Below are 22819 nucleotides of genomic sequence, written 5' to 3' on the forward strand. Positions count from 1 at the left end.
GGGAGACGTAACGATTAGTAATATTGGCCTACTATAGTGGGTTTCGAGTGTTAGACCCAATAATTCAACAATTCTTGGATTTTACGATTCACGACCCTTCGACACTTCGACACTTACGACCCATCGACTCTTCGATTCTTTGACTCTATGACTCTACACTATGACACTTGCAAACTGTAACTCTTACACTCTTAACTCGAGCTTATCAAATTTGTTTTTTTAAAGTATGCATCTTTTAAACTTTTCGATTAATACTTCGATTTTTATAACCAATTATATAAAAAAGTAACCGCTTTGATGTATCGAATCCTCGACACTCAGGCTTGTCGAAGCTCGCCTAAATCATAATCCGTACACCACCAACACCTGTGCACCATTCCTTACAAGTAAGGTAGCGCTGTAGCGCTGTGTAAACGTATACCACATAGTGAAAAGCTCACACGAGCCACGGGTGTAGCATTTTTCAATTAAACTAATAACCGAACCAAAAATCAAGTCAGGGCTACCGATATCATCAGCCACCGGGGCGCTCGGAACATCAGCCACTTATTACGGTTTCGTACCGGGCCACCGGAAATAGCGGCCTACCCTTCCGGCGCCAAATCAAAAATAGCCACACACACGACCGACAGGGACCACCGACACGTGATTTATGGTCCGAATGATTTGTCCGAATTTCACAAAAAGCGGCCCGCAAGCCACAAAAAGAAGCCCAGAAGGTTCCAATTTCGTGGCGAGGTATATTGTTTGCTTAGCAAATTGGAGCCTCCCTTTTTGCTCCATGTAGGCGCGCGCATGTGTGTGTGACCCGTACCATTCCATGTACGGGCTCGGAACTGGCACGTCGATAATTTCCCGGACAGATCATCATCACCGAAAGGGTTCGGGGGAGCTATTAAAATTTCCCATAAATCATAAAACCCGGCGCTGAGCGGTGTGTGATACCACCCCTTTTGGGGACGTCGCAGCAACCTTTCCGTCGCCGGACGGAGATCATAGGTTCGGTTGATGATTTAGAGGGCACCACCGAGCGGTCGGTCGGACGCATCTCGGGAAAGAGTTTCGAAACTCTTTGTGAGCTTGCTGGCTACATCGCTTCGAGGAATAAGCGGGGTTTTGGCGTAAAATGAGCGACCGAGGGTCTTTTGGGTTGGGTTCCAATTTTGACAGCAAATGAAGGGGGAGTTTTCACCGGTCCTGGGGGTGGTCGAGGTTAACCCATCATCGGTTCCGTTGTTTTGCCGTTTGAAGTGCGGCCCCGCGAACGGAACGAAATGCTAATGAGTATTAAATCATACGTGCTGAGGTCCGGCGCGGGTCGTTTGCTCCAATATGTGGGAGGAGCGCCCTTGCGGACCGGCCGGAACGTAACGTTTGCTAGCGCTGCTGAACCTGTTATTAGATGGGCCGGGAGTGTGTGGTTTGGGGGATGTGCGCGAGCCTGTTTTTCTCTTTTTGCTACTTTGTGGCGCTTTGCAAAAGGTCATCGGCAGGGAGATAAGAAGCCCTAACCTTCGTTTGGAGTTGGCGGTCGATGTTTTGCTTTTGAAGTGTAAGTTTAAGGAAGAATCATAAGGAGATTAAGTATAGTTGCAAACTAACGGAAAGTAGTAAGGAATAACCGATCAGGTTCTATGATCCGACTTAAGACCATGGTTTGTCCCAAGATTTATTCTTGATGATAGACGGAAAACTCGTAGTCGGTCAAGGTCTGGTCATGCTACTAAGCAGGATTTGGTAATCTATAAAATATTGTTGCACTTATTGTTGTACTATCTGCATACTATTGAATGTATTCATTCAAGATTTGAACCTATAACAAGCATGTTTTGATATGATGTCTTTATAATTTTCGTAGTGGAGATTTAACCTCTGTGTTTAAGATTTACGGCTCAAAGCTGCTGCTTAGTCCACACTCTGGATGTACCTATCCTGTATATACACATGTTACATTTTCAGCCCTACCACAGGCTGATTGCAGCTCACCTTTTACATTGAATTCACATTCCTACATTAAAAAAACCCTCCGTTTCACCAAGGAAAGAGTTAATAGAGTCATTTCGGGTTGCCGTGCGAATGGCGACCGCTTTGCTTCAATGTGTCCTTTGGGGATGTTTCAGCTGCACACTTTTACACGCCCAGCAACTTTAACGACACGCTTGCGGACCCGCCCTCGCCAAGTCCTTGCCAAGCGCTTGAGGCTCAACGCCGGCGTCCGGCATCTGATCGTTAGATGCCTTAAAAGACCTCATTTACCTCCCCAGAACAGGAAGCGACCGTAGGCGTTTCGTAAAACTCTTGCTCTTTGTCTCCAATCCTTTGCCGATCGGTGTTTGTGGACGGATACATTTTCGGAAGGAAACACCCACTCGACTTTGGGATGGAGTAAATTTGATAATTTCATCCATTTCGATCCCGAAAACCCTGGCAGCTGTAGCGACGGTTGTGCCTAATCAAAGCGTCTCCTCCCAGCGTTGCCCCTTAAACCGGACAAGGGACGACGTTTCCGACGTATGTAAATTTGATAATTGCATTCCGAGCGTGGTGGGATTTCGCGGGACAACCGAAAACGAAACCCCGCACGGTCGAAATCGCCGAACCTCCCCAGACGAAGATAATGATCGGTTTCAGCCGAGCTTGGTCGGGTCCGTCGGCGATCGCCTGTGTCCCCCCGGGGGCGACAAATGCATCAAACGGGGAGGACGATGAGTACGTTCGCCGGTTGACGATCCGTTTGTACCAGAGCGTGTGCTGTTGCTGCTTGTTGTAAGTTGCTTGTTTTGTTGTGTCCTTTGCTGTCTGCGGAAAGGCAGACGATCTGCACAGGCATCGCGATGGCCTAGTGGTCCAGTCAAGGTGACGTTGTTTTAGTGTTTTTTTTTGCATCCCAAAGGAGGTAAGAAAATATGCCAAACTTCTTTGTAAAGCGAATTTGCTGTTTCTGGTGCTCCGAATCTTATTATGTCCCAAATGGGTCCGCGAAACTGCGCCGATACCTGCGTGTAGTTCAAATGTGGATCGGGACAGCGTGGACAGCGTGGAATGGAAGAAGCGCACCTAAAAACCGCTCGCGGTCAGATTTGTGAACCCTAAATTCGGACAACCAAAGCCATCGACACCTGCAGAAACGCGCGTGGAAGCTTTTTTGCGAATGCTCTTTTGCTGTCCCTGGAGAACTTGCGGTGGGAGGTCTACCAGGACCGGGGAATATCCCGGGACGTCCGTGGTTGATTATTATTATTATTAGCCGGCTCGGTTCTGCTCTAGGAGCGCGCGCGCGTGCGTTTGTGTGTGTCACGGGGTTTTCTTGTGCTTGCTTTGCTCGCCATTTGATCGAATTTTGAATCCCGCGAAGCGCAACAACATGGCTGGAACGGAAGGAGAAACAAAACGAGTCAAATGGACGGACGCTTAAAAACGTATTAACCCACAAATGGACACCGCGTTTGGAGCGTTAGCGGCGGTGTTGGTGGTTGTGCATTCCAGGAAGCGACATTTGCCGCCACTTCGGGTGAGCTGGCAAATAATTTTACGGAGCTGGCAAATCAGCGCTCCATATTCGGGTTGTTGGAACATGCGCGAACCTGTCCGTTCCTGTTTGCGTGCTTAGAAGGATGCGCGCCAGCAAGTCCGGTGCATTCGTCCGCATTCGGGAGAGAATCTAATCTGAATGGGGAGCCCGGGCTTAGGCACAGTGTTTATGAGGTGCAGCTGCCTGTTCTGTTAATTGGCGTTTTACATATTTTTCTGCAGATTGAATTTTTGAGACTGACAATGCTTTTAAAAGGCAATAAACAAGCTGAAGAAGTTGATTAGGAGGTCGGGCTGGTTGTCTTTGTCGCTTGGACCAGCTCGTGTAGAGCTGTTGGACGATCAGAGTCTAAGGTGTAGAGGATATTTGCTTAACCCTAAATTAAATATGCTTTGTTCCCGATTTGAGCGGGTCTTATGAAGATTTGGAGAAAAGCAGTTTCTTCATAATTGATAGTTCTTTGAGTCTTTTTAGGGATTTGATAGACGAATTTTTACAGCGAATTGACATTTTAATACTTTTGTTTGTAGCTAATGCTATCAACTTAAATCTAACGTACTCGTATGTCGAGGTAGTTTGTATTATTGAAAAAGCGCGATATATGTCTTATGCGGATATCTTCGGAACATATTACCTGCGCAATTCTAGAACGGACTTTAATTGCTTTTGAAGTGTTACATGTATTTCAAGGATTTCATTAGCATTCCATGTCGTAAACGCCTCCTAGAATTTTAATGCTGCTATTAGTAAGATGAGATCCAAGCGGCTTGAGGACCACGACAGTCCTATCCGAAGGGAAACGAACACTTCAATGTTGCAAATTTTAATTTGCTCGCGTGCACATAGTGCAAACATGATAAACGTCGTTGTGTTGTGTTCGAAATCCTTCCTCCACGCTTACCGGTTTTCTAATTGCAATTTGATTTCCTCCCATTCTTCGAACGCAACCACCCGTACACATGCACACAATCGCTACCCTTTTGCTAGCGAGCCCAACAAAACAGTTATTTATTGACTGTCAATAATTTATTCTTCGCACCAGGTAACACTCGCGCCTGCGAATTAGTCCAAAACTAAGCAATCTCGTGCAAACTGCTTGCAAACAACGTGTCACGTACGTTCGTACTAAGCGGGTTGCAAATAAATTAATCCACCAGCGCCAGGCCGTGCGGCAGGACTGCGCACTGCCGCTGTTTCGACCACCAACTTTCCATAAATCAATCGAACCACGGTGTCCCACGGCCCGCATCGGCGCAAGGGAGGTACAGGATGTGTGTGTGTGTGTGAATACCGGCTTAGATATTCGCGCAGTTGGGAGCGAATGTCCGAATCACTTTCCTAATGGATTGCCGCCCGGTCTCGATTAGTATCGTATGACCTGGACCTCGGACGGGGGGAGGGTAAACTAGATGCTGTGGTCGTATTTATAGCGAAGGTTCGCGGCACCGAACCGAACCGAAGACGGTACGGAATGAAATCACGTAATTTATAAATGCAGCCGTAATGACTGCTTGCGGATCGACGTGCTTACACCTCGCTACACCCCCAGTGACCCGAGGAGGGAATGAAGTCACGAACTCTCTTTGCGGACCTTCGACCACGGCACGACGAGCACGTCGTCAGGCAGTCTCACTTGTGTGGCATCACCTGGCAGCCCGGGCATGGCCTGTCGTCCGGCATGCATCCGTCAGCAGGCCGGGTCAGCACTTGCACTCCAAGAGGCAAACACACGTCGATGCAGTACACGTGCTAAATGTTGCCCTGTCCAAAGCACTTTGCCTGAACTATAAATAATAATAAGACATTTGCGTGGTGGAGGTGGAGGACAATCCATCAGCGGTGATTCGTGGCACTAGAGGCTCTAGCCACACTATAGGGTGCCCAGTTGGAGCTGTCAATATCCCGCTGTTTGTGTGTGTGTGTGCGATGTGGTGTTGCCGTTTTACGGCAGCTGTAAAGTTCGGACGGATTAGCTCTGTTGAAGGGGATGGTACGACCACGCCACACTTCTTAGGTACTCAGGTGCTTTTTTAGTCGAAAGTGGTCCCGTGAAGAGGTTGTAAAATTGTTAGGGTCTTTTTTTAATGTAAATCACATGGTGAAATATGCCTACCATTGTGACTCCAATAGATTTTGTACAATATATTCCAAATATCGTGAAAGACATTACTATTGCAAAGTAAATTAATCGTGTACCTATTGGATTCTTAGGTGGCCAAATCATGAAGGGGCAAGTAAGTTAATTAAAATATGTACTAGAATTCCGTTTAGAAAATAGGAACTTTTAATAGATACATTTTGCTACTAGATGGCTAGAAGATTAGTATTGTTTTAAATCAATTTAATCCCAATCAATCTTCAGCGAAGAAGAATTACTGGTTTCAGTCTATTCGAGCTAATTGATAGAAAAGATAATTTACTCTTCTTAAGTTTAGTTAAAAGCTAAATAAATGTAATCAAATTTCTAGAAAGCTCTTCACTTAAAGCTCACAAAATCAAACCATCATGATACGATGTATTGACGCGTTCAGTGCGTTTGCTCCAATGACGCTAACGTTCCCACCGAACCGAACAGGCATCGATCACACACTCGAGCGACAGCGACAAACCCCAAGATAAGATCAGCCCTTCGATCTGTTCACACCACCGATGGGCCGAGCAGAGCGCGATGGGCTTTGGCTCGGTTGCGGGATAATTTATTTACGCACTTTTCCCTCCGCTTCGCTTCCCCCCTGGCGCAACATCCAGCTGTCAACGTTTGTAGCTTCCGGTTGACATGGGGCGGCCATTGTTCAAACGCCGTCAATCGATCGCCGGCCCATTACACATTCCCATAAATATCGATCGATCAGGCCCTGGGAAGCATGTGCGCGCACTTCGTGGCCGGTCGATGCCACCGCAGGTTCAGACAGACATACACACACACACACGCGCTTCTTGCGTACGCACCAGACCAGAAGAAACGGCGTAAGTAGGTACGCGTTCGTTCTCAGACGCAGGGCTACTGTCTGTGGGAGTGCGAATGGGCAACATGGCAACCGTTGCCGCGATTTGATCAGCGTCAGCTGCGCGTGTGTGCGGTGCGAACGTGTTGCAAACGACCGGTGATCCGGTCGGTGAAATGAATAGAAGCATGAGAAAATCGGCGGAAATCTACACTGCACCGTCGTCGTCGGACCGTTCCACCACCACTAGCCCCGTTTGCCCAATCCGTCCCGGTCACGTCAGAGCGCGGCTGCCAGACACGCCTTGACACGCGGTAGCCCGGACGTGATGCTCGCGAATAATGGGGCCCCATGACTTGGCTGGATCGTCCGCCGCGCTAACCTCACTTTGGAGCTGTCAACTAGAAGCGATTATCTTTCACCGCGGTGATGCGCTGGAAGCTTTTGGAGCGCCTTTTTTTGCTGTTTGAGGGTCTATCGGGTAGCTGCTTGCTTTGGAGATGTTGAGGTTTTTTTTGTTACATGGTCTCACAAAAACAACAATGCAAAGTGGGATTCGTTTTTTTTGTTTGCTGCCACCGTAATTTGTTAGATTGATTGCGTTTTGCAAGCTTATTTATTGTTTGCCTTTGTTGGGGCATAGTTCATTGTTGGTTGACTTCACGTGCTATTTTATTATTTTTTTTTCTTCTTAGTTTTGTCGGTCATGACATTGTTTTCTGTTAAAAATGTATTTCGTCTAATAGCTTGCTATTTTTAAGGGTATATTTACAACTGTTTGAAAAAAAAAAAAAGATTTTATGAATAAAGAATATGATTTTTCAGATCTCGATTATTACTTTCAAATGGAAAAAAATGCTCAGAAGGATATTTTACCCTTACGCAGTTAATCAAAATAATTGAAAGCCCATGCGATCCATTACGTGCAACACATTTTTGCCGCAAATGTGTATTATTTTCCCAACTGCATTCTTCTCGTTATTATCCCTTCAAACGCTGCGGCTTACTCGCAAACCGCCTGTCCAAGCAAGCTTTCATTTGAGGCAAACAGTAATCAATGCCGTGCCTCAAATATCCTAAATTAGTTTGAAAATTTATGAGCCTTGTTAAGGATGGTTTGAACCCTTTTGCAAAAAATCCCCCATTTCCAAAAACGTTCCCTATAATGTTTAGCTGTAATCACGATTAAACTCAACACCTGCGCCCACCTGCATGATCCGGCAACCATAACAAGCCACAAACTATTACCAATCGGTTCGATAATGGCTGATTGAGCTAAACCAAAAAAAAAAAAAAGCGAGACAAGGGAAAATCCATCCCTTGCTGCTTCACAGCAAACCATAGCCCACACAGAGTCGTGTGGCCTCTCCCAGATGGCGGTAATGCACTCCCCGGAGAAGGTGAAGGTGGGCGCAACAAATTTGCAGTCGATCAACAACATCGCACCGTGGCGTGAGTGCGTGCGTGCGGGCAGCCGCCGATGGGGAACCGGTTTGATGCGTCGGTTGCGTGGCGCGAGACGCGCATCCGTTTCCGCGGCGTTCGATACCGATCGAAGATTTATCGGGCAACATATTGAAAATTAAATTCAATTTTCCACACGATCCGATGATCCGATACCCTGTCGACAGGCTGTCATAGGGGTGGCGGTCGGCAAGGGAGGGTAGCTAACAGGGGGTAAGAGATTATGTTTACATAACGTGCAGCCCAAGCGCGTTGCGCGTTGTGATCAAACTGGGCGATCACAACCCCGGCAGAAGGGATAACGCATCGCATAAATTTGATCGCTCATCGGATCATCCGTCCGCACAAAAGAACTGCGAACTTGCGAACAGCATAACACCCCACGGAATGGCCCGGTGGGGGAAAGCGGAAATTAACTGCCCGAGCGGCAGATGATCGTATCGGGAGAGGCGAGGAACAAGTATAAGAACGTTCTGATCCTCTGTTATTACAAGGCTGCTCGAGTCCCAAAATTCCCAAAAGCCGTGGACGAATTGTAGAGTAAAAAGTAAACAAAAATAAGCAAATTAGATCCCTGTGGTAAGATTTATAGATTTTAATTCAATTTATGAAAAACGGCCCGGCAACGGCGGCGACGGCCAACCTGACAGTAGATTAACTAACATACACCACTGCGTAGGATGCTGGAAGGTTTTGGTTTAGTTCCTTTTCAATTTGCGGGACGAAATGATTCCCTTGGAGCAGTGGGATGTCTGTGGGATCAACACAGTTTGGGTGCATTCCTTCGCAAGGGAAGCTTTAAAGGTACGGGATTGAAAAGGGAGCAAGATTGAATTTTCAACCCCATCCAGCGCTTCAGCGAGGGATAAATCAATTTATGCTGCACCGTTCTCGTACCTCCTCGAACACACGACGAAAAGGATCCAAACACAAAGCGGATGGATTTTGTGCTGCCTGCCCGGCAGGAGAATTTGATGATGAATTATAATATTAATTAAAATATAATCTACTTTAATAGTTGTGTGCTGCGTTGTGAGAACGCAAAGATGCACCACGAACGGACGGACACGGGTGTATCCGCAGCTAGACAGATTAGCCATCGGCACGGAACGAACCGGGGTGGAATAGGCAGTTGCAGTTTTTGGGGTGCATGTTCACGCGCTTGCCGATTTCAGGGAATTTTGGCTCAACGTCGTGGTTCAGCTGTCCGCGAACTGGCTTGTCGCCGCCGGTCGTTCCAGGCGGATCGGTGGGAACACGCTGATGCCTCACCGTGGCCTCGTGATCCTCCCAAAAACCCATCTCCATGCGCTTGCAGTTTTGGGGATTTGTTTATATATGCGCTGCTCTGGCACGTCCGTGTGGTGTGTAGAGTCGAGTGGCCTTCGGGCGGTCACGAAAATTGTTTATTTTAGCTAAACATGCCACCAGCACGACATGGCACCCGCCACAGTACGCCACGACAGCGGATTTCGGAGAAGCTTAAAACCGCGCACCCTCTCTCTTCGCCAGTGCGTGTGCTTTTGGCATCCGTTTTTGTGTGTGTGTGTGTACTGTAGCGGTGCGGAAATGGTCGAGACACGATCTTAATATGCCCCAAACTCCGTATCGCTTAGGTTTCGATTTGTTTTTGGCTTTTGTTTTTGCAGTTGAATTTGTTTTGATACTGTGACTGTGGGAGCTACACGGCTGAGACTACAGAAGCTGGAGCCTACACTGAGGGGTGGTTTTGGGGATTTTTTTGGCCCGAAGGATGTTACGACCTGCAGCTGCTGCTGATGCGTAAAACGTGATTTTGGACTGATTTGATTTGTTTAATTAAGCGCAGCTAAGGGCTCGGTTGGTCGTGCTTCAACTGTGTTTTGGAAATGATCAGTACATCAAACTCAGCAGAATTTTTTAACGAGTGACGCCACTAAGCAGCTGCTCTGAAATAACTGCAAAGTATCTCTGTGTTTATTATATCACGAGCGTAATGTTTAAGAGATATTGGTCTTTTGTCGAGTATTGAATTGGGCATTAAGTCTTAGTCATTAGTCTTAAAGATAGTTTTAGAGAAAAAATATTCTGGACACTGTCCATGAACTATACGCGTCACTAACGTACGATCTTAAGATATTCTAATATGGCAATATACATGGTAATGTTGGGAGGCAAAGACTGTTAATAATAATAGTCGTTTAGACGTCTCTAGAAACTTGGAGGTGAAAAAGATATTAAAAGTCCGAAAAATAACAACGTTATCTTAAATATCTTGAAGATAGATGTGGTGTCATATAATGATATATTTCTAATAACAAGATATTCATAATAAACTCTATTCTGACTAGAGATCATCTTCGAGGTTTCATCTACATTACGAATGGTTAAGCAACCTTTTTACGTCTCAAAATACAAGACTCTATTCCCATGAAGTTATGGGTACTTCATTGGATGTCCGAAGTTGTAGTATTATATTAGTAAATCCACCAGATCGTACTATTCTGTAGAACAGCTTTTGAGGAAGACCTAATTCAAGTATCGTACACGTTGTTTTACTATTCCAATGAAATCCCAATTATGTAAATAAATTCCATAATTTTGCCTTCAATTTCCAATCGTGACGTCGTCTGCCTTATAGCTCTCATGCGCTCATCATCTTACAGAATAGCTAATTGAGGAAGAAGAGAAGTAGATCACATTATTTGCATAGCCCATCAGGCCGGCGGAAAGCTGCACAACGAGCGGAGGGAGAGGAGCAGGGGAGACAAAAAAAAACAATGTTCGCATTGATTTCGCGTCCACGATCCATGCGGCCGGCAGTGCAGAATGCTTGCAGCCCGGCCGCGACATCAGTCGCGAATCACGATCACGATCGTGTGCCCGGTGCGCACACATTGCAGCACGTCCTTTACGGTCCCGTGCAGTGCCAGCGTTCCATCATTAGGCAGGCGGCAACACGCGGCTAATAGATTAAACGATTCGATAGTAATTTATTCCCTCGCCTGCCCTACTAGGAGCTTCCCCGGTGTGACTGGGCGATTGCGGTGGGTGGATTGCCGCAAGATCGAAAGCAAGATGGCGCGCCGATGTCTGGTGTTTGCGCTACGTGGTACCGTGTGGCCACCCGTCGGGACGTTCCTGCCGGTTGGCGCAGAAAGCTAACCGTTCCCCGGGACAGATTTATCTATCCTGCCCTGGTGTGCACAGAGTCACACACACACACACATACACATACAGCAACACGAAGACACGATCGGGCGCGACATCGTAATAAATCACCTCGCTAACGACGCCTAATGATTGCAGATAGAGTGTGATTTAGAATATCACTGTTGGCAGTTAGGTGAAAATTAAAAGGTTATTATGCGGTTATGTCCCAATAAAATGGGTAGGGAAGGGAGCAAGTGAGGCTAGGGACAAACGCGCGCACGTGTGTGTAGGTTGCATGTTGCACTGCGGTTGTCGCCCTTTCCTTCCCGATCGGTCGCTACCAGATTAGGGGGGAAAAGGCTTGAAAGAAAAAAGGGGGTACCGATCGATCGCATTCTCCGTGGCCGGCACGATTTTAGGCCTTTTTTTTTGGTTTACTTGAACCTCAGAATGGAAGGAAAAGAAAAAAAGCGTGCTCGGTCATGTAGGCGGTACGGTGCAGCGGGTTGCCTTTTTTCTTTTCACTCCATCCGCGATTTCTCGTGTCTCGAAAGTCACGAAACGAATCAGTCTTCCGGACGGTTCGGGGCGGGTTTGTAGCACACTGTGATTTTATATAGACCAGTAGGCTGAATGCTCATGCAGCTGGTACCACGCAGGAGCAAAAGGGATATATTGCATTATGAGCGCCAACCCGCCCGCCACACGCTGGGTTTATAATTGCAGGCAAATTGTGATTAATTTGTACATTGCAATAGTGTACCGCGTTCTATCGATTAGGCACGGGAAGCTGTACCGCATGCCCGTAAGCGTGTCCGAGCGTGTAATGTTTCAATTTATATGGCAGCATGAGTTTTGTATGCACCTCCCCGTCGGTTTGAAGGACATGTGGTGGTGATGGTGGAGAACACGTAAGGCCCTGGATTGTTCATTTACTGTGCCGAGTGGCAGTGAGTGATTGGGAGCAATCAATATGTCGATTGTGAAGGTTGCGGTGTAAGTGCATAATACCATCGAGGGGTTAGTTCAAGTGCAAAGGAACAAAAATGTATTAATAGATAAAAGAGTACTTAAAAATATACTTTTATCCATAAACATTGCAAACTTACGCGTCGTAATTTTTAATGCACGAATCGTGTTTTATACCAATACGGATCCGTATAATTATTTTTAATTGATTTTCTCCACGGTATGATCCGGTTGCGGAGTTATTATTATTATCAATATAGCAAAGTAATGTTAACGATTCGTGGGAAATCATTAATGTTTTTTTTTCAAGCCATGATAGCAACCAGTATCGCTTGCCACACAGGTGCGCATACACAGCCATATTACACATAACAATTTAATATCCCTCTTAGTGTTCCCGCTAATTGCTGCCGAATAATTGATTTCCCGGTAAACTTCCAACCCGGTGGAAAGGTGTCCGTGTAAGAGAAAGTGGTTCACCGCTCACTGTGCACTGTGGTTTGGGGTGTTTTTTTTTCTTTCCCATTCGGGCAATATTTCAGTTGCCATTGTAATGCAATCAGGTGCGAAGTCAAACACCATCAGTGTGGCTAAAGTTTTTGTGTGCGAGAGTAACCAAAGGAAATAAAGGAATGCACCGGTTATTGCAGGATATATGTGGTATTTTTTTACAGCTTGTGAAACGTGGAACGAACCCACTCTAAAGCGTGATGTTGCCATAAAACACGGAATTAATTGCGTTTAAAAGTTTGGGTAGATCGGAGCTGGGCTGGCTTTCGTTTTCGATGGTACAAAAAAGTGGGATTTTGTGCTTATTCCCAAAAAAGAATCCCAAAACATGAAAGAATTCCGAAAAGCTGCAAACAAAAAATAACAATAAAGAATTGATAAATAAATCAGGTAGAAATCGGAAGGCAGGAGAGAAAGATATATTTAATTCATGAAACTGTACTCCACTTGCCCCGGGCTTATAAATTGCAAGTGTGCCAGAATGTAGCACGCACAGATTGTTCGGTGAATGAAGCAAATGGCTAGTGTGTCTTTGCGGCAGAAATCTAATTGAATCTTCAAACATCTTTATATCGTGTTCATCCCGTTGTCTTTAACTCTTCCGGCTCATCTTTTTTAGTTGAAACCTTTGCTTTTACCTTAGTAATAAACCAGTGCAAAAAAAAAAAAAAAACTTTGACGGATTAGCAACGGATGCATAAAGTGTGCGGAAGAACGCGCTTTGTAGATTACTTTTTGTTTTAATTCTTCCGTACAAACATTCTCCGCCTATAGCTAGCATTCAGTTGAAAATATATAAATCAAATACGTTTGCAGAGCTCATTGCTCTGCGCATCCAGCAAAGCAAGCCGCTCTCCCCAACATTACGTGAAATGCTTCCGAAAGCTCAGCCGAGAAGCATAAATTATGGATTGACGTGCGGTTACTGCTATCCGTATCGTAAAATGTACGCCGGTTTGCTCTGTTGTAACATGGCGGCATTGGTTGTAATCATAAAACCAACCCCCTACGATGGACAGTACTTGGGGCGAGATGGCAACCGGCTCAGAGGCAGTCCCAGGTTGCAAAGTTCAAAGCGGACCGGCGTGCATTCGCCGATGACCGGACCGGTTGCCGATTTACTTTTGGAAGCTGTCATAAATTTATGAACGCTTGCTAGCTCGTGGTGTACCACATACACTTTGGGGTGCGTGTTTTTTTTGTGCTGCCGCTTGCAACGGGTTGCGCGAGTTTCGCTCAGTTTCGTATGCTTGAATAGCGACGTGTTCTTAATTGAAACATCTCTTAGTGTAGAAAAATGCAAGACAGTGGTGCTCTTGCATCGCTTGCATTAACACAGGGTTAGTGCTAAGGTTTGCTTTTTATTTTTGTTTCATCAACACATATAATTGGTAAAAATGTAACTTAAACAATTGGTAACATGAAAATATAAATAAATAAATCTGCCCCGAGTGAGGATCGAACTCACGACCTTAAGATTATGAGACTTACGCGCTACCGACTGCGCTATCGAGGCTTGTGATATTAAGTTAACTAGTCAACAATCCGGTGGAAATGAACTTTTTTTTATAATTTGATTTAATAATTTTTTATAACGCTACTTAACGTTTATAAAAGTATAAGTATTATACATTTTTTTTAATTTAAAGAATTTCATTTAATATGTCTGTATATTTATTCGTGTAAATATTAGATTTAATTTTGTGTAGTTTTTTGTTATACCAAATAGTATATAAAATGGTCACATAGATAATTGGCAAACATTTTTTCATTTATTTTAGACTATAAAAGCGTGAAAATATATAGAATTTAATTAATTAAAACCTTAATTATTATGTAATAATATAAAACGCTTCTTATCTTATTCTATTAGTAGGGAAAAAATAATTGCGGAACAGGTTGATGATGATAACCATAGTTTATTCACCTAATCATAGAGCTCCGCTCAACAATCATCCCCCTTTTTGATTTTGAACTAGATTTTGAACAATAATATGACCAGTGTTTGGCTGGATGGAATTTGTATAGTTATGTGTTATAATTTTTTGTTTTAACTAAACTATTTTGTATACATCAATAATTTCATTCTTTTTTATACAACTCTCCTTATTGTCAAATTATTTACACGTAAACGAAATGCTCTCTACAAAAATAATAACTCTAACCGATTAGCAGAGCGTAGTTTCGATCTACGGACCTCTGGGTTATGGGCCCAGCACGCTTCCACTGCGCCACTCTGCTTCATGCTTAATTGCCAGTTAAATGTATTTATAATCACTCCTCTCGCCTATTACCGTACACCGCTTACTTAGCCAGTCTGTGCGCATGTCTGATTATCTGTTCTGATCGAATGCGTACACACGATGTAGTTGCTGTTTTTATTTGTTTATTCTAAAATAGAATAACACCGATGTTGACTGTTTTTGTCCTTTTATAAGGGCTTTTGTCGCTTGCACTACACTTTTTTTTATCAGTCGATCGCGACCAGACACGTGCGTTGCCAAAAAGTGCCAAAAAGCGCATTAAATTACAAGCTGCACAATCTGATTAAGATAGCCCCCATTGGATGCAGTGCACGAGATAGAGTCACTCCGTTTTTGGGCAGTCCGGTCCTTCGTAAAAAGATGCTCTTACGCACTCTGACAGCTTCCAGTTGCGCGCCGTCCAGCCTCCAGAATGCGCCGATTTTTTTATTAACCCTAAATATTTGATGAGGGGGCCTTTTTTCGATCTCGAAACCATTGCTTTGAGGATGGTTTCTGTCACGGTCAAAGAAAAGTGTCGGAATGTTCTGTGCTTCGGTCATGCAACGCCCACTTGCCAGCAATGGCCAACAACAGCTGGAGAGAGAGAGAGCCCTTTGCATTAGGTAGACGGCAGCAGATGGGGCGTGTGTAGGCTTGGTTTGGTGGAAGTCTTCACTCACGAACAGAGTTTGTCCATTAGAGGGGAATCGGGCCCGTTTGGCCGGCCCGTTCGTTATCGTAATCTGACTTGCGAAAACTCGCCAGAGCGCTTGTCTGTCGTGCGCGGTCACGAGATAAGAACCGTCTTCACCGTCTGCTCTTGCTTGCGCTACATGAGCTAAGTTTTGGGTCGTGCCCTGCATCGCGGTTGGCTTTTGGTGTGGTTCGTGTTGCCTCACGCCGGCCACAATGGACGGTGACGGTTTTCGGGGGCTTTAGACGCGACTATCACGTGAGGCCGCCTTGGGCATCGGTCGGCATTCGTAAAGCTGTCATGTTTTCTAAGCTCGCACAAAAGACAACGGACGACACCGCCCAAGTGTTTCATTCCCGTCTGGGGAACCGCCCGTGAGACAGGGTTTAATTTACGTACGGTAATAATGAAACTGTGTTTATGAAAGAAAGCGAGAAGGTTCACTAGTAGAGATGGGCGTTTTTTAATGAAGTATCACGTGTAGCCCTTTGTTGTAATAATGCGAATAAATGCATGAAGTGTTGAAGAAACCATTAGTCAAGGATCAAGACACAAAGCGTCAAAGTCAAATGATAATAATGATGATGTATAGTAAACCAATCAACAAATATTTTTAAGTGTAATAACAAATAAAAGTAGATTTCTTCCCTGCCCCGAGTGAGGATCGAACTCACGACCTTAAGATTATGAGACTTACGCGCTACCTACTGCGCTATCGAGGCAAGCTGATAGAGGGGGAAGTTCTTTTCAATTAGTTTAATTATTTTCACCCTACCTTCTGTCTTTACAGGAAATGTCCCCTGGGTTCTCCGCTTGGCATAATTCCACCCATCGCTCACAAGGCGCCCCAACAATGTGCAAATCGTGAGCACCAATTTCCATCGTATATATAAATTAGATAATAATATGAATAACTTTATAAGGCAGCTTACCCTGCCGGAAGCAGGCAGGAGGCGAGGCATAGGTGAAGCAAATCGTAGACCTCGTCGACGGCTTCGTTCACTCTTATAATAATCTCTCCCTAGGTCACTCTCGGATGTTAAGGGGACGGGTGGAAGGAGTACCTGGAGGAACCGAGATGCAAGATCGCAGATCGTGCCAAGACCACTACTGCCGCCCGCTCTCCGAGAAGTGGTCTCACGATTGAGGGTGCCGGGCGTGCGCCATTCCACCGACACAGGTCGCAAAGCCTGGGAAAGAAGATATACCCCTCCTCGACCTCAGAAACCCTTCAGCATTCCCCCTGCCCTTCGTAATCCTTCGTCTGATCGGAGTGAATTGCGCTACGCTGAATCGTTCATGCGCGCGATGATCTTACGAATAAGCGCGCGTGCCCCCGGATTTTTTTGTTGTGTGTTGTAGCTTTGCTTGCCGGCATGGGACGTACATGGGGGTCGTACATGCACACGAACATATGCGGGCTCTCGATGCTAGATTATAGTTGAATGGGGTGGGGAAGGGTTTGATGGCGAAGTGGTGGTCACAGATGAAGCAGGAGGGGTAATTTGAACTTGCTGCCGTAAGTGGCTGGCGGACATGCCAGTTCTCTGACCTGCATACACACACACACGTTGGCACCGGTACCAATCACTTCATCCGCGTGGTATGCTGTTTGCTATGACATTGGTATCTTAGTTTTGGCATGTACTCGTGAAACGTACCGGAGATGGAGTGAGTACAGTAGTGTTGGGAATGTGAGCAAGTAAATAACAAGATGAAGTAGTTTTCAAAACTTAACTGAAAAATCCTATTAAACTGTCTGTATTTTGATTGAGTAATGATAGAAATCCATATCGTAATTGATCGTGAAGTGTCGTTTGCTTGATAAACATACACAAAATGAAGCACTATTCTAGATTATCTTTCTGGAATTTGGCAGTTTAATCAGATATAACGTTGAAATGCTGGATTTTGTAGTTTGGCTGATTAAATTAGCCTATTAAAAATATTATAATTATTCAAACTTAATTGACAATACATCAAGTGAAATAAAATTGAATAAAAATAATTTTCATCCAAGAACAGAATGCAAAAACAGCAAAAAAGATTTATTATTAAAGGTTCAAATGATTTTCTAGGCTTTTTTAAATTAAAAAAATAACATCAAACACTGTACTTCTTTCATTTACTTAACTTCAACACTCCTATTCCGTGGTCCTTACAACTCCCTCTTGCTGGCACCGGCGATCAGGTAGTCCCGAACGTGAGTGATTCATTTCCCACCGGTCCGACCAAATCCCACGTCCGCCACGTAGAGCTTCCTGCGCGATATGGCTTGCGCCCGGATCGTGCCAGAGTGGCGCAACACATCGCAACACAAGCGGGAGGCTGCCGCGGTGTGGCGCATTCGAAATTGGAAGCGTGCGCACACGCGTTCGTGTACTGGAAGCGACAAGCGGCACCGGGCTGAATCCTTTCCCATTCAATTTCGAACCATTCGATTGGTGTGTGTGTGTGTGTGTGTGCTGGCGCGATCGTGTGCAAAGGAGAAGGAGAAGAAATGGTAGATGACGGTCAGCGACACATCCCAAGCAGCATAAGGCGCATGGGGCGGCAAAGTTCTCCCCGTTTTCTCTTCGCTCCATTCGCCTCGCCTTCATTTCTGCGAGCGCAAATAAAAACACGGACAGATTGATCGAGCAGAGAATGGTGCGTGGTGGGGTTAGGTAGAGGGCCTGGCAGGCACACATTGCTCAGACACACGCCGGGCGCGCAACCCCGAAGTAGACCTGCACCCCCCCGGACCCCTTCAGAAAGCCACCGGTTGTGCCATTGTTGAACACGCGCGCGATCGCAGACGGAATGCGCGCCTCACAAGGGTTGCGCGCGGTTTGGGAAGGGCGCAGGGAAAACGGATTCCCTTTTCGATCACCGCCAACGATCACTCTAGAGACTCTCTCTCTCCCTCTTTCTCTTGCTCCACCCAGTTGATGCTCCTTTTTTATATATCCTACCCCTTGATGCGGGGTTTGTTCGAGATCAAAGTTCGATTGGAAGTGACGGAGGGGTGGGAGAGTGGGATCACTGGGGAGTAGGGAGTAGGGAAAACAGGGGGTTTGGGACGCGTGCAATTTACGAAAGAGCACGAGTCTGGGAACTCGCGAACGCAAAACGTTCTCACGGCCTTTAAGATGACTCGTTTGCTGTTCCCTTTTCACTCTCTCTCTCTCTCTCTCTGCCTTTCCCTCTATCCTCTACTCTACTCCGTCACTCTCTTTCTTGCCTGTCGCTTCGCTCTTGGACAGCAGACGGACCACCACCACCCCTTTCGGACGTTCGGCAGTGATCTGGAAGGGCAAGGGAATGCACGGAAGAAAGGATCGTGCCTCGTTGGGGCAGAAGGAAGGAATTGAATTTTGTTGTTGGTTGCTCCGTTGTTCTCTTTTGCGGCTGCTGCTGATGATATTTCGCGGTGGCTTTTCGTGCCCGTTGGTCCGCACACACGCGCGCGCGAGGGTTCGTCGCGCACCTTTCGAGCGAAATCTTTTTGCTGTCATTAAGGAGGCTGCGATTTCTTTTCTCTTCTTTGCTAGGGTGGGGGTAAGGGAGAGCAGAGAATGAATGTTGCGCGCGCGAGAGGGATGCTTTATTTGCAACAGTTTTTTTTTTGTCTTCTGCTGTGTGTTGTTGTCTGTTCCGTGTGTTATTGTTGTTGTTCGAACCCATTTTCCCTCACCACGCCGTGCTCTTTACGTCCTTTTTTTTTGTTGATCGCCGAGGTTGCGGTTGCGGTTTTTGGGTTGCGGATGCTGCTGCTGCTGCTGTTCGTTCGCAATCCGCAACCGTTTCCTTTTGTCAGTTAGCTTGCGCGGAGGGGTTTTTCGTTGCTATGACGGTGGGATTTGTATTGTAGCGACGGGTGACTATGAACAAGACGGTAGTTTTGTTGTTGTTGTTGTCTGTGGAAAGGGATACGCACGCACGGGGATGCGCTGGTCCTGGTGGTTTTGCGCCGGTAAGCTGCTTCCACTTCCAGCGCGGCGTGCTGGGGCGTTGTGCATTTTCAATTTGCCTCGAGTGATTGTTCGGCTCTTGTGGTGAGCTTCCAGTTTGCAATCACGATTCATTTTAGTGGGATGGAATGGGGAAAGGGTTTCTTGGTGGAGAGCGGGGGTTGGTGGTGGGCTTTTACTTTTGGGCAGCCCGATTACCATCGATCTGTCACTGCCGACAAGACGATTGTACTTTCGGGATATTAAAAATTTATGTTTTCAAGATATTGCGTGTTTTACATTACTGCAGTATAGTTATCATATCAGTCTAAAACTTCTGATGGTTTTGAATACAAACATCATTAGTTAAGCCAAAATAGTACCGTTTGATGCATTCTAGATTAAGTATTTGGAAATAGCCCCTTAACAAATGTTTTATAATAAATATACACTTTTTTCATTTTTTTAAGTAGCTTTTCAGAATGTTTATATAAAAAAAGAGAACACATCGATAACCACCGACATTCTTTGTATGCGTAATGCTTCTCTTCAGTCTGATATTAGCAGAGCGTAGTTTCGATCTACGGACCTCTGGGTTATGGGCCCAGCACGCTTCCACTGCGCCACTCTGCTCTGTGATAGTTTGCGATAAAAATAAATGGTTGGTCCAGTATCCAGCTTTTGCATAATTTATGCAATCTAAGAAGGCGAATTCTTGTCCTTTTTCAAATGACATTTTTCAAACGACATCACCAATTTCTATTCTGCCTCTATTCGTAGCAGGCTTGGCAAAGCTACACATTCGCCGCAGCAATCCGGTCGCATCGTTTGTTCGGTTTTGTTCTGTATACGATGGAGACCACAATTAATCCTATCCGAACGGTCGGGAAAAAGGTAATTGTGGAGTACGGTGGTCGCATATATTCCGCCCCAGAGCAAGATCTACCGAAAGTGTCACGGATGGATGTGAGAGTTTGCTAAACGGTTGTGTCGGAGTGATTTAATTTAAACCATGGTGCCCTTTCAACTTTCCCCCTTTCACAGTCGCCATCGAACAGGTGGTTAACTATGCGAAAGATTCAACAGCACCAGCAGGAGCATTCGGGTGGATGCTATGGATCGAAGGAGGAAATCAAACGACCAGTCTCGGACACTATCAGCGAGCTGAGCGATTCGGACGTTCAGGGATGCACACCGAAGCTTCCGTCCATTAATCCGGCCGTATCCTGTAGCGCTGCGAAGGTTCTGTCCGAGCTGAAAGAGGAAGTAACGCGGCTCATTGACGAATCGATCGAGAAAATCGAACAAAATTGGACACACAGTTCAAAGTTGGACTCCGAAGCGGTGCGTGAAACTGTGCCAGAACCAGAGCTGATGACAGAACCCGTTAAAGCTGCGGAAGATTTGACCAAACAGCTACATCCCGATGGAGATCGTGGTCTGTTGCCGCACCGAGAGCAAAATTTACAAGTACTGCACACGGAACTGTTTGAGACGAGCAAGCAGCAGACGCGCATGAAGCTGCTAAACGAAATTCGTGATCTCGTGGAGCGTTTGAAGGATATGGAAACGTTGGAATAGTGTGAGGGGTGGGCAGAGCGACCGCTTGAACCTTTTGAAACAGTCGTTTTATTCGTTATTGATGTTTTATTGCTACATTCTAATCAAATAGAAGTTCAGCATTGACAGGAGCCACGGTGGAAATGCTCCATCAATGGAAATCGCCCTGAAGTGTTGCCTAATTCTTCCACCCACCAAGGCGCAAGTTAAATGTAAAAGAAATGAAACATCATCATCTTCATTGTCTGCTGCAAAGATGGTAAAAGCTGTCCGGGTTCACACGTAGTGGGATTATCTTTGTGTTGTGGGTGACAAAAGCGATCCGTAACGATATTGTACGAAATGAATCAATATTGACGGCTGAAAGTAACATTGAATCGGTCGGTTGAATTGCTCTCGTTCATCGGCTGAGTACGTATTTGGTGAAGAAGACATGTTCGTTGGATGATATTGCTTTCACAATCCATTACCGTCGGTGCCCCGACACAACAAATCATGAACCACCAACCTTGCCTGGGATGTCAGATTCTCCGTAAATGGGACTTGCGAAGGGTATCGATTCCATTTGTTTGGTTGGTTGTTGCGTTACGGTGGAAGTCTTTTTAAACTTTGACAACTGGTACGTAGTCTGGTCTGGGTGTTACCCGTGTCTAGACGCGTACATCATTGAGAAGTCATTGAGGCATCATCCACTGTGGGATGAGAAGATTGCTTCATTATTGAAAGCAATGATACAAAGCAATGATAGACACTGGGGGAATAAGGGCATTAAACGCTCTCCGGTGTGCATTTAATACAAAATAATTAATTCAGGCTTCATGTGTTGAGTTATGCATCGAGATATCCTGGAATTTCCATTCCCTTTTGAAGTTACATTGGCATCCTCTCCAAAAGTGTCTCTTATCTGCTAGCATTTTGTCATGGTTTTGTGTTCTCTGAATTCTTCACCTTCTTCTTTCTTCTACAGGGGAAATTTGGTGTTTTGGGGCTCTAAGCCCTCATTGTATTGGGTCTGGTTGACGAATGCATCTTACCAATTTAAAGTACGAATCGTAAGCAAAAGTCAAAAACACAGATGGGTGTAAAATGACCCCATTGCCTTTTGCCGTAACTCTACGGAACCACAGTTCGGGCGGTAAAGCTTTATTGATGATAACACTAATGCGTAAATTTAAGGTAAGTAAAATTACACCCATCGGCAGGATTTCGGGTGACATTTTGAGTGGCAAACATTTCAGATTCCTCAATCTTTTGCTCGCTTCTTATTGCTGCTCCCCCACCCTTCATCCCAGCAGGTGGTATTTAACGGTCGTCCGTTTATCAATGCGCGCAACTCCGGTTGCTTGCTCGGGACGGCTGGGTACCCTTCCTCCCTTCTCGCAAATTCCAGCAACGGAACGCGCGGAGAGCCCAAGTTTCTCGCTCAAGTCCTGCCCAGATTAGCGGCAATAATCGACCACTTCAGGCGCAAAACCGCAAAATGTCTGGAGGCAGACAGGGGCGTTAAAAGCTACCGCTTCGGAGGTTATGTTGACATGCATTAAGGCGAAGAAAATTACCTACTGCTGCCTACCAGCTTTCCGGTGTACCGCACGCTGAAAGGCATGGGAAATCGGTTTAACGGACTCCGGTGTGCCGCCGCCGAAAGGACCCGATTATCGTCCGGCGTTCGCCGAAAGCGACCCAATGCGGTCAGAATCCCCAGGAGGGCACCACTCCGAGGATTTGTGTCACTCGGCTCGAAATCAAACTCATTGAAAAGATAGCCTCATTTCTGAGGCACCGAATGGGAATGGGATAGGTATCTGCAGGGTGCCGCGGGGCGAGGCAGATTA

At 45.8% G+C, this 22819-nt stretch overlaps 2 protein-coding genes and 4 non-coding genes across 8 annotated transcripts in view; 2 read left to right on the top strand and 4 right to left on the bottom strand.

Annotated features, from left to right (window-relative positions):
• LOC120950337 (BTB/POZ domain-containing protein 9-like) overlaps nucleotides 1-22819 on the top strand; it is a 162787-nt gene that overhangs the window by 34478 nt on the left and 105490 nt on the right. Inside the window, exon 3 of the mRNA XM_049606399.1 lies at nucleotides 16283-16356. Coding sequence (XP_049462356.1) covers nucleotides 16283-16314 — 32 coding nt within the window. The 3' untranslated portion in view covers nucleotides 16315-16356. The remainder of the gene's footprint in view (nucleotides 1-16282; nucleotides 16357-22819) is intronic.
• Trnam-cau (transfer RNA methionine (anticodon CAU)) lies at nucleotides 13996-14068 on the bottom strand. The gene has a single exon. It is a non-coding gene; the product is annotated as a tRNA-Met (tRNA).
• Nucleotides 14722-14793, bottom strand: Trnam-cau (transfer RNA methionine (anticodon CAU)). The gene has a single exon. It is a non-coding gene; the product is annotated as a tRNA-Met (tRNA).
• Trnam-cau (transfer RNA methionine (anticodon CAU)) lies at nucleotides 16142-16214 on the bottom strand. The gene has a single exon. It is a non-coding gene; the product is annotated as a tRNA-Met (tRNA).
• LOC120950141 (uncharacterized) lies at nucleotides 16432-21216 on the top strand. 3 transcript variants are annotated; one of them, XM_040367935.2, is made up of 2 exons: nucleotides 16432-20390; nucleotides 20469-21216. In XM_040367935.2, the coding sequence occupies exons 1-2, from the start codon at nucleotides 20277-20279 to the stop codon at nucleotides 21003-21005; spliced, it is 651 nt and encodes a 216-aa protein (XP_040223869.2). In that variant the 5' UTR covers nucleotides 16432-20276; the 3' UTR covers nucleotides 21006-21216. The 3 variants fall into 3 exon arrangements, with proteins under 3 accessions (XP_040223869.2, XP_040223870.2, XP_049462361.1); XM_040367936.2 differs by having other exon boundaries at nucleotides 16432-20318; XM_049606404.1 differs by having other exon boundaries at nucleotides 20315-20408.
• On the bottom strand, nucleotides 19986-20057 carry Trnam-cau (transfer RNA methionine (anticodon CAU)). The gene has a single exon. It is a non-coding gene; the product is annotated as a tRNA-Met (tRNA).

The sequence above is a fragment of the Anopheles coluzzii genome, chromosome 2 (genome assembly GCF_943734685.1).
Source record: "Anopheles coluzzii chromosome 2, AcolN3, whole genome shotgun sequence".
Classification (NCBI taxonomy): domain Eukaryota; kingdom Metazoa; phylum Arthropoda; class Insecta; order Diptera; family Culicidae; genus Anopheles; species Anopheles coluzzii.

Bases quoted from the DNA above. Each gene is read 5' to 3' on its own strand.
- LOC120950141 (XM_040367935.2), top strand. From the start codon at position 20,277: ATGGAGACCACAATTAATCCTATCCGAACGGTCGGGAAAAAGGTAATT. The intron at 20,391-20,468 runs GTGAGAGTTTGC...CCCCTTTCACAG, and splicing joins CGAAAGTGTCACGGATGGAT to TCGCCATCGAACAGGTGGTT.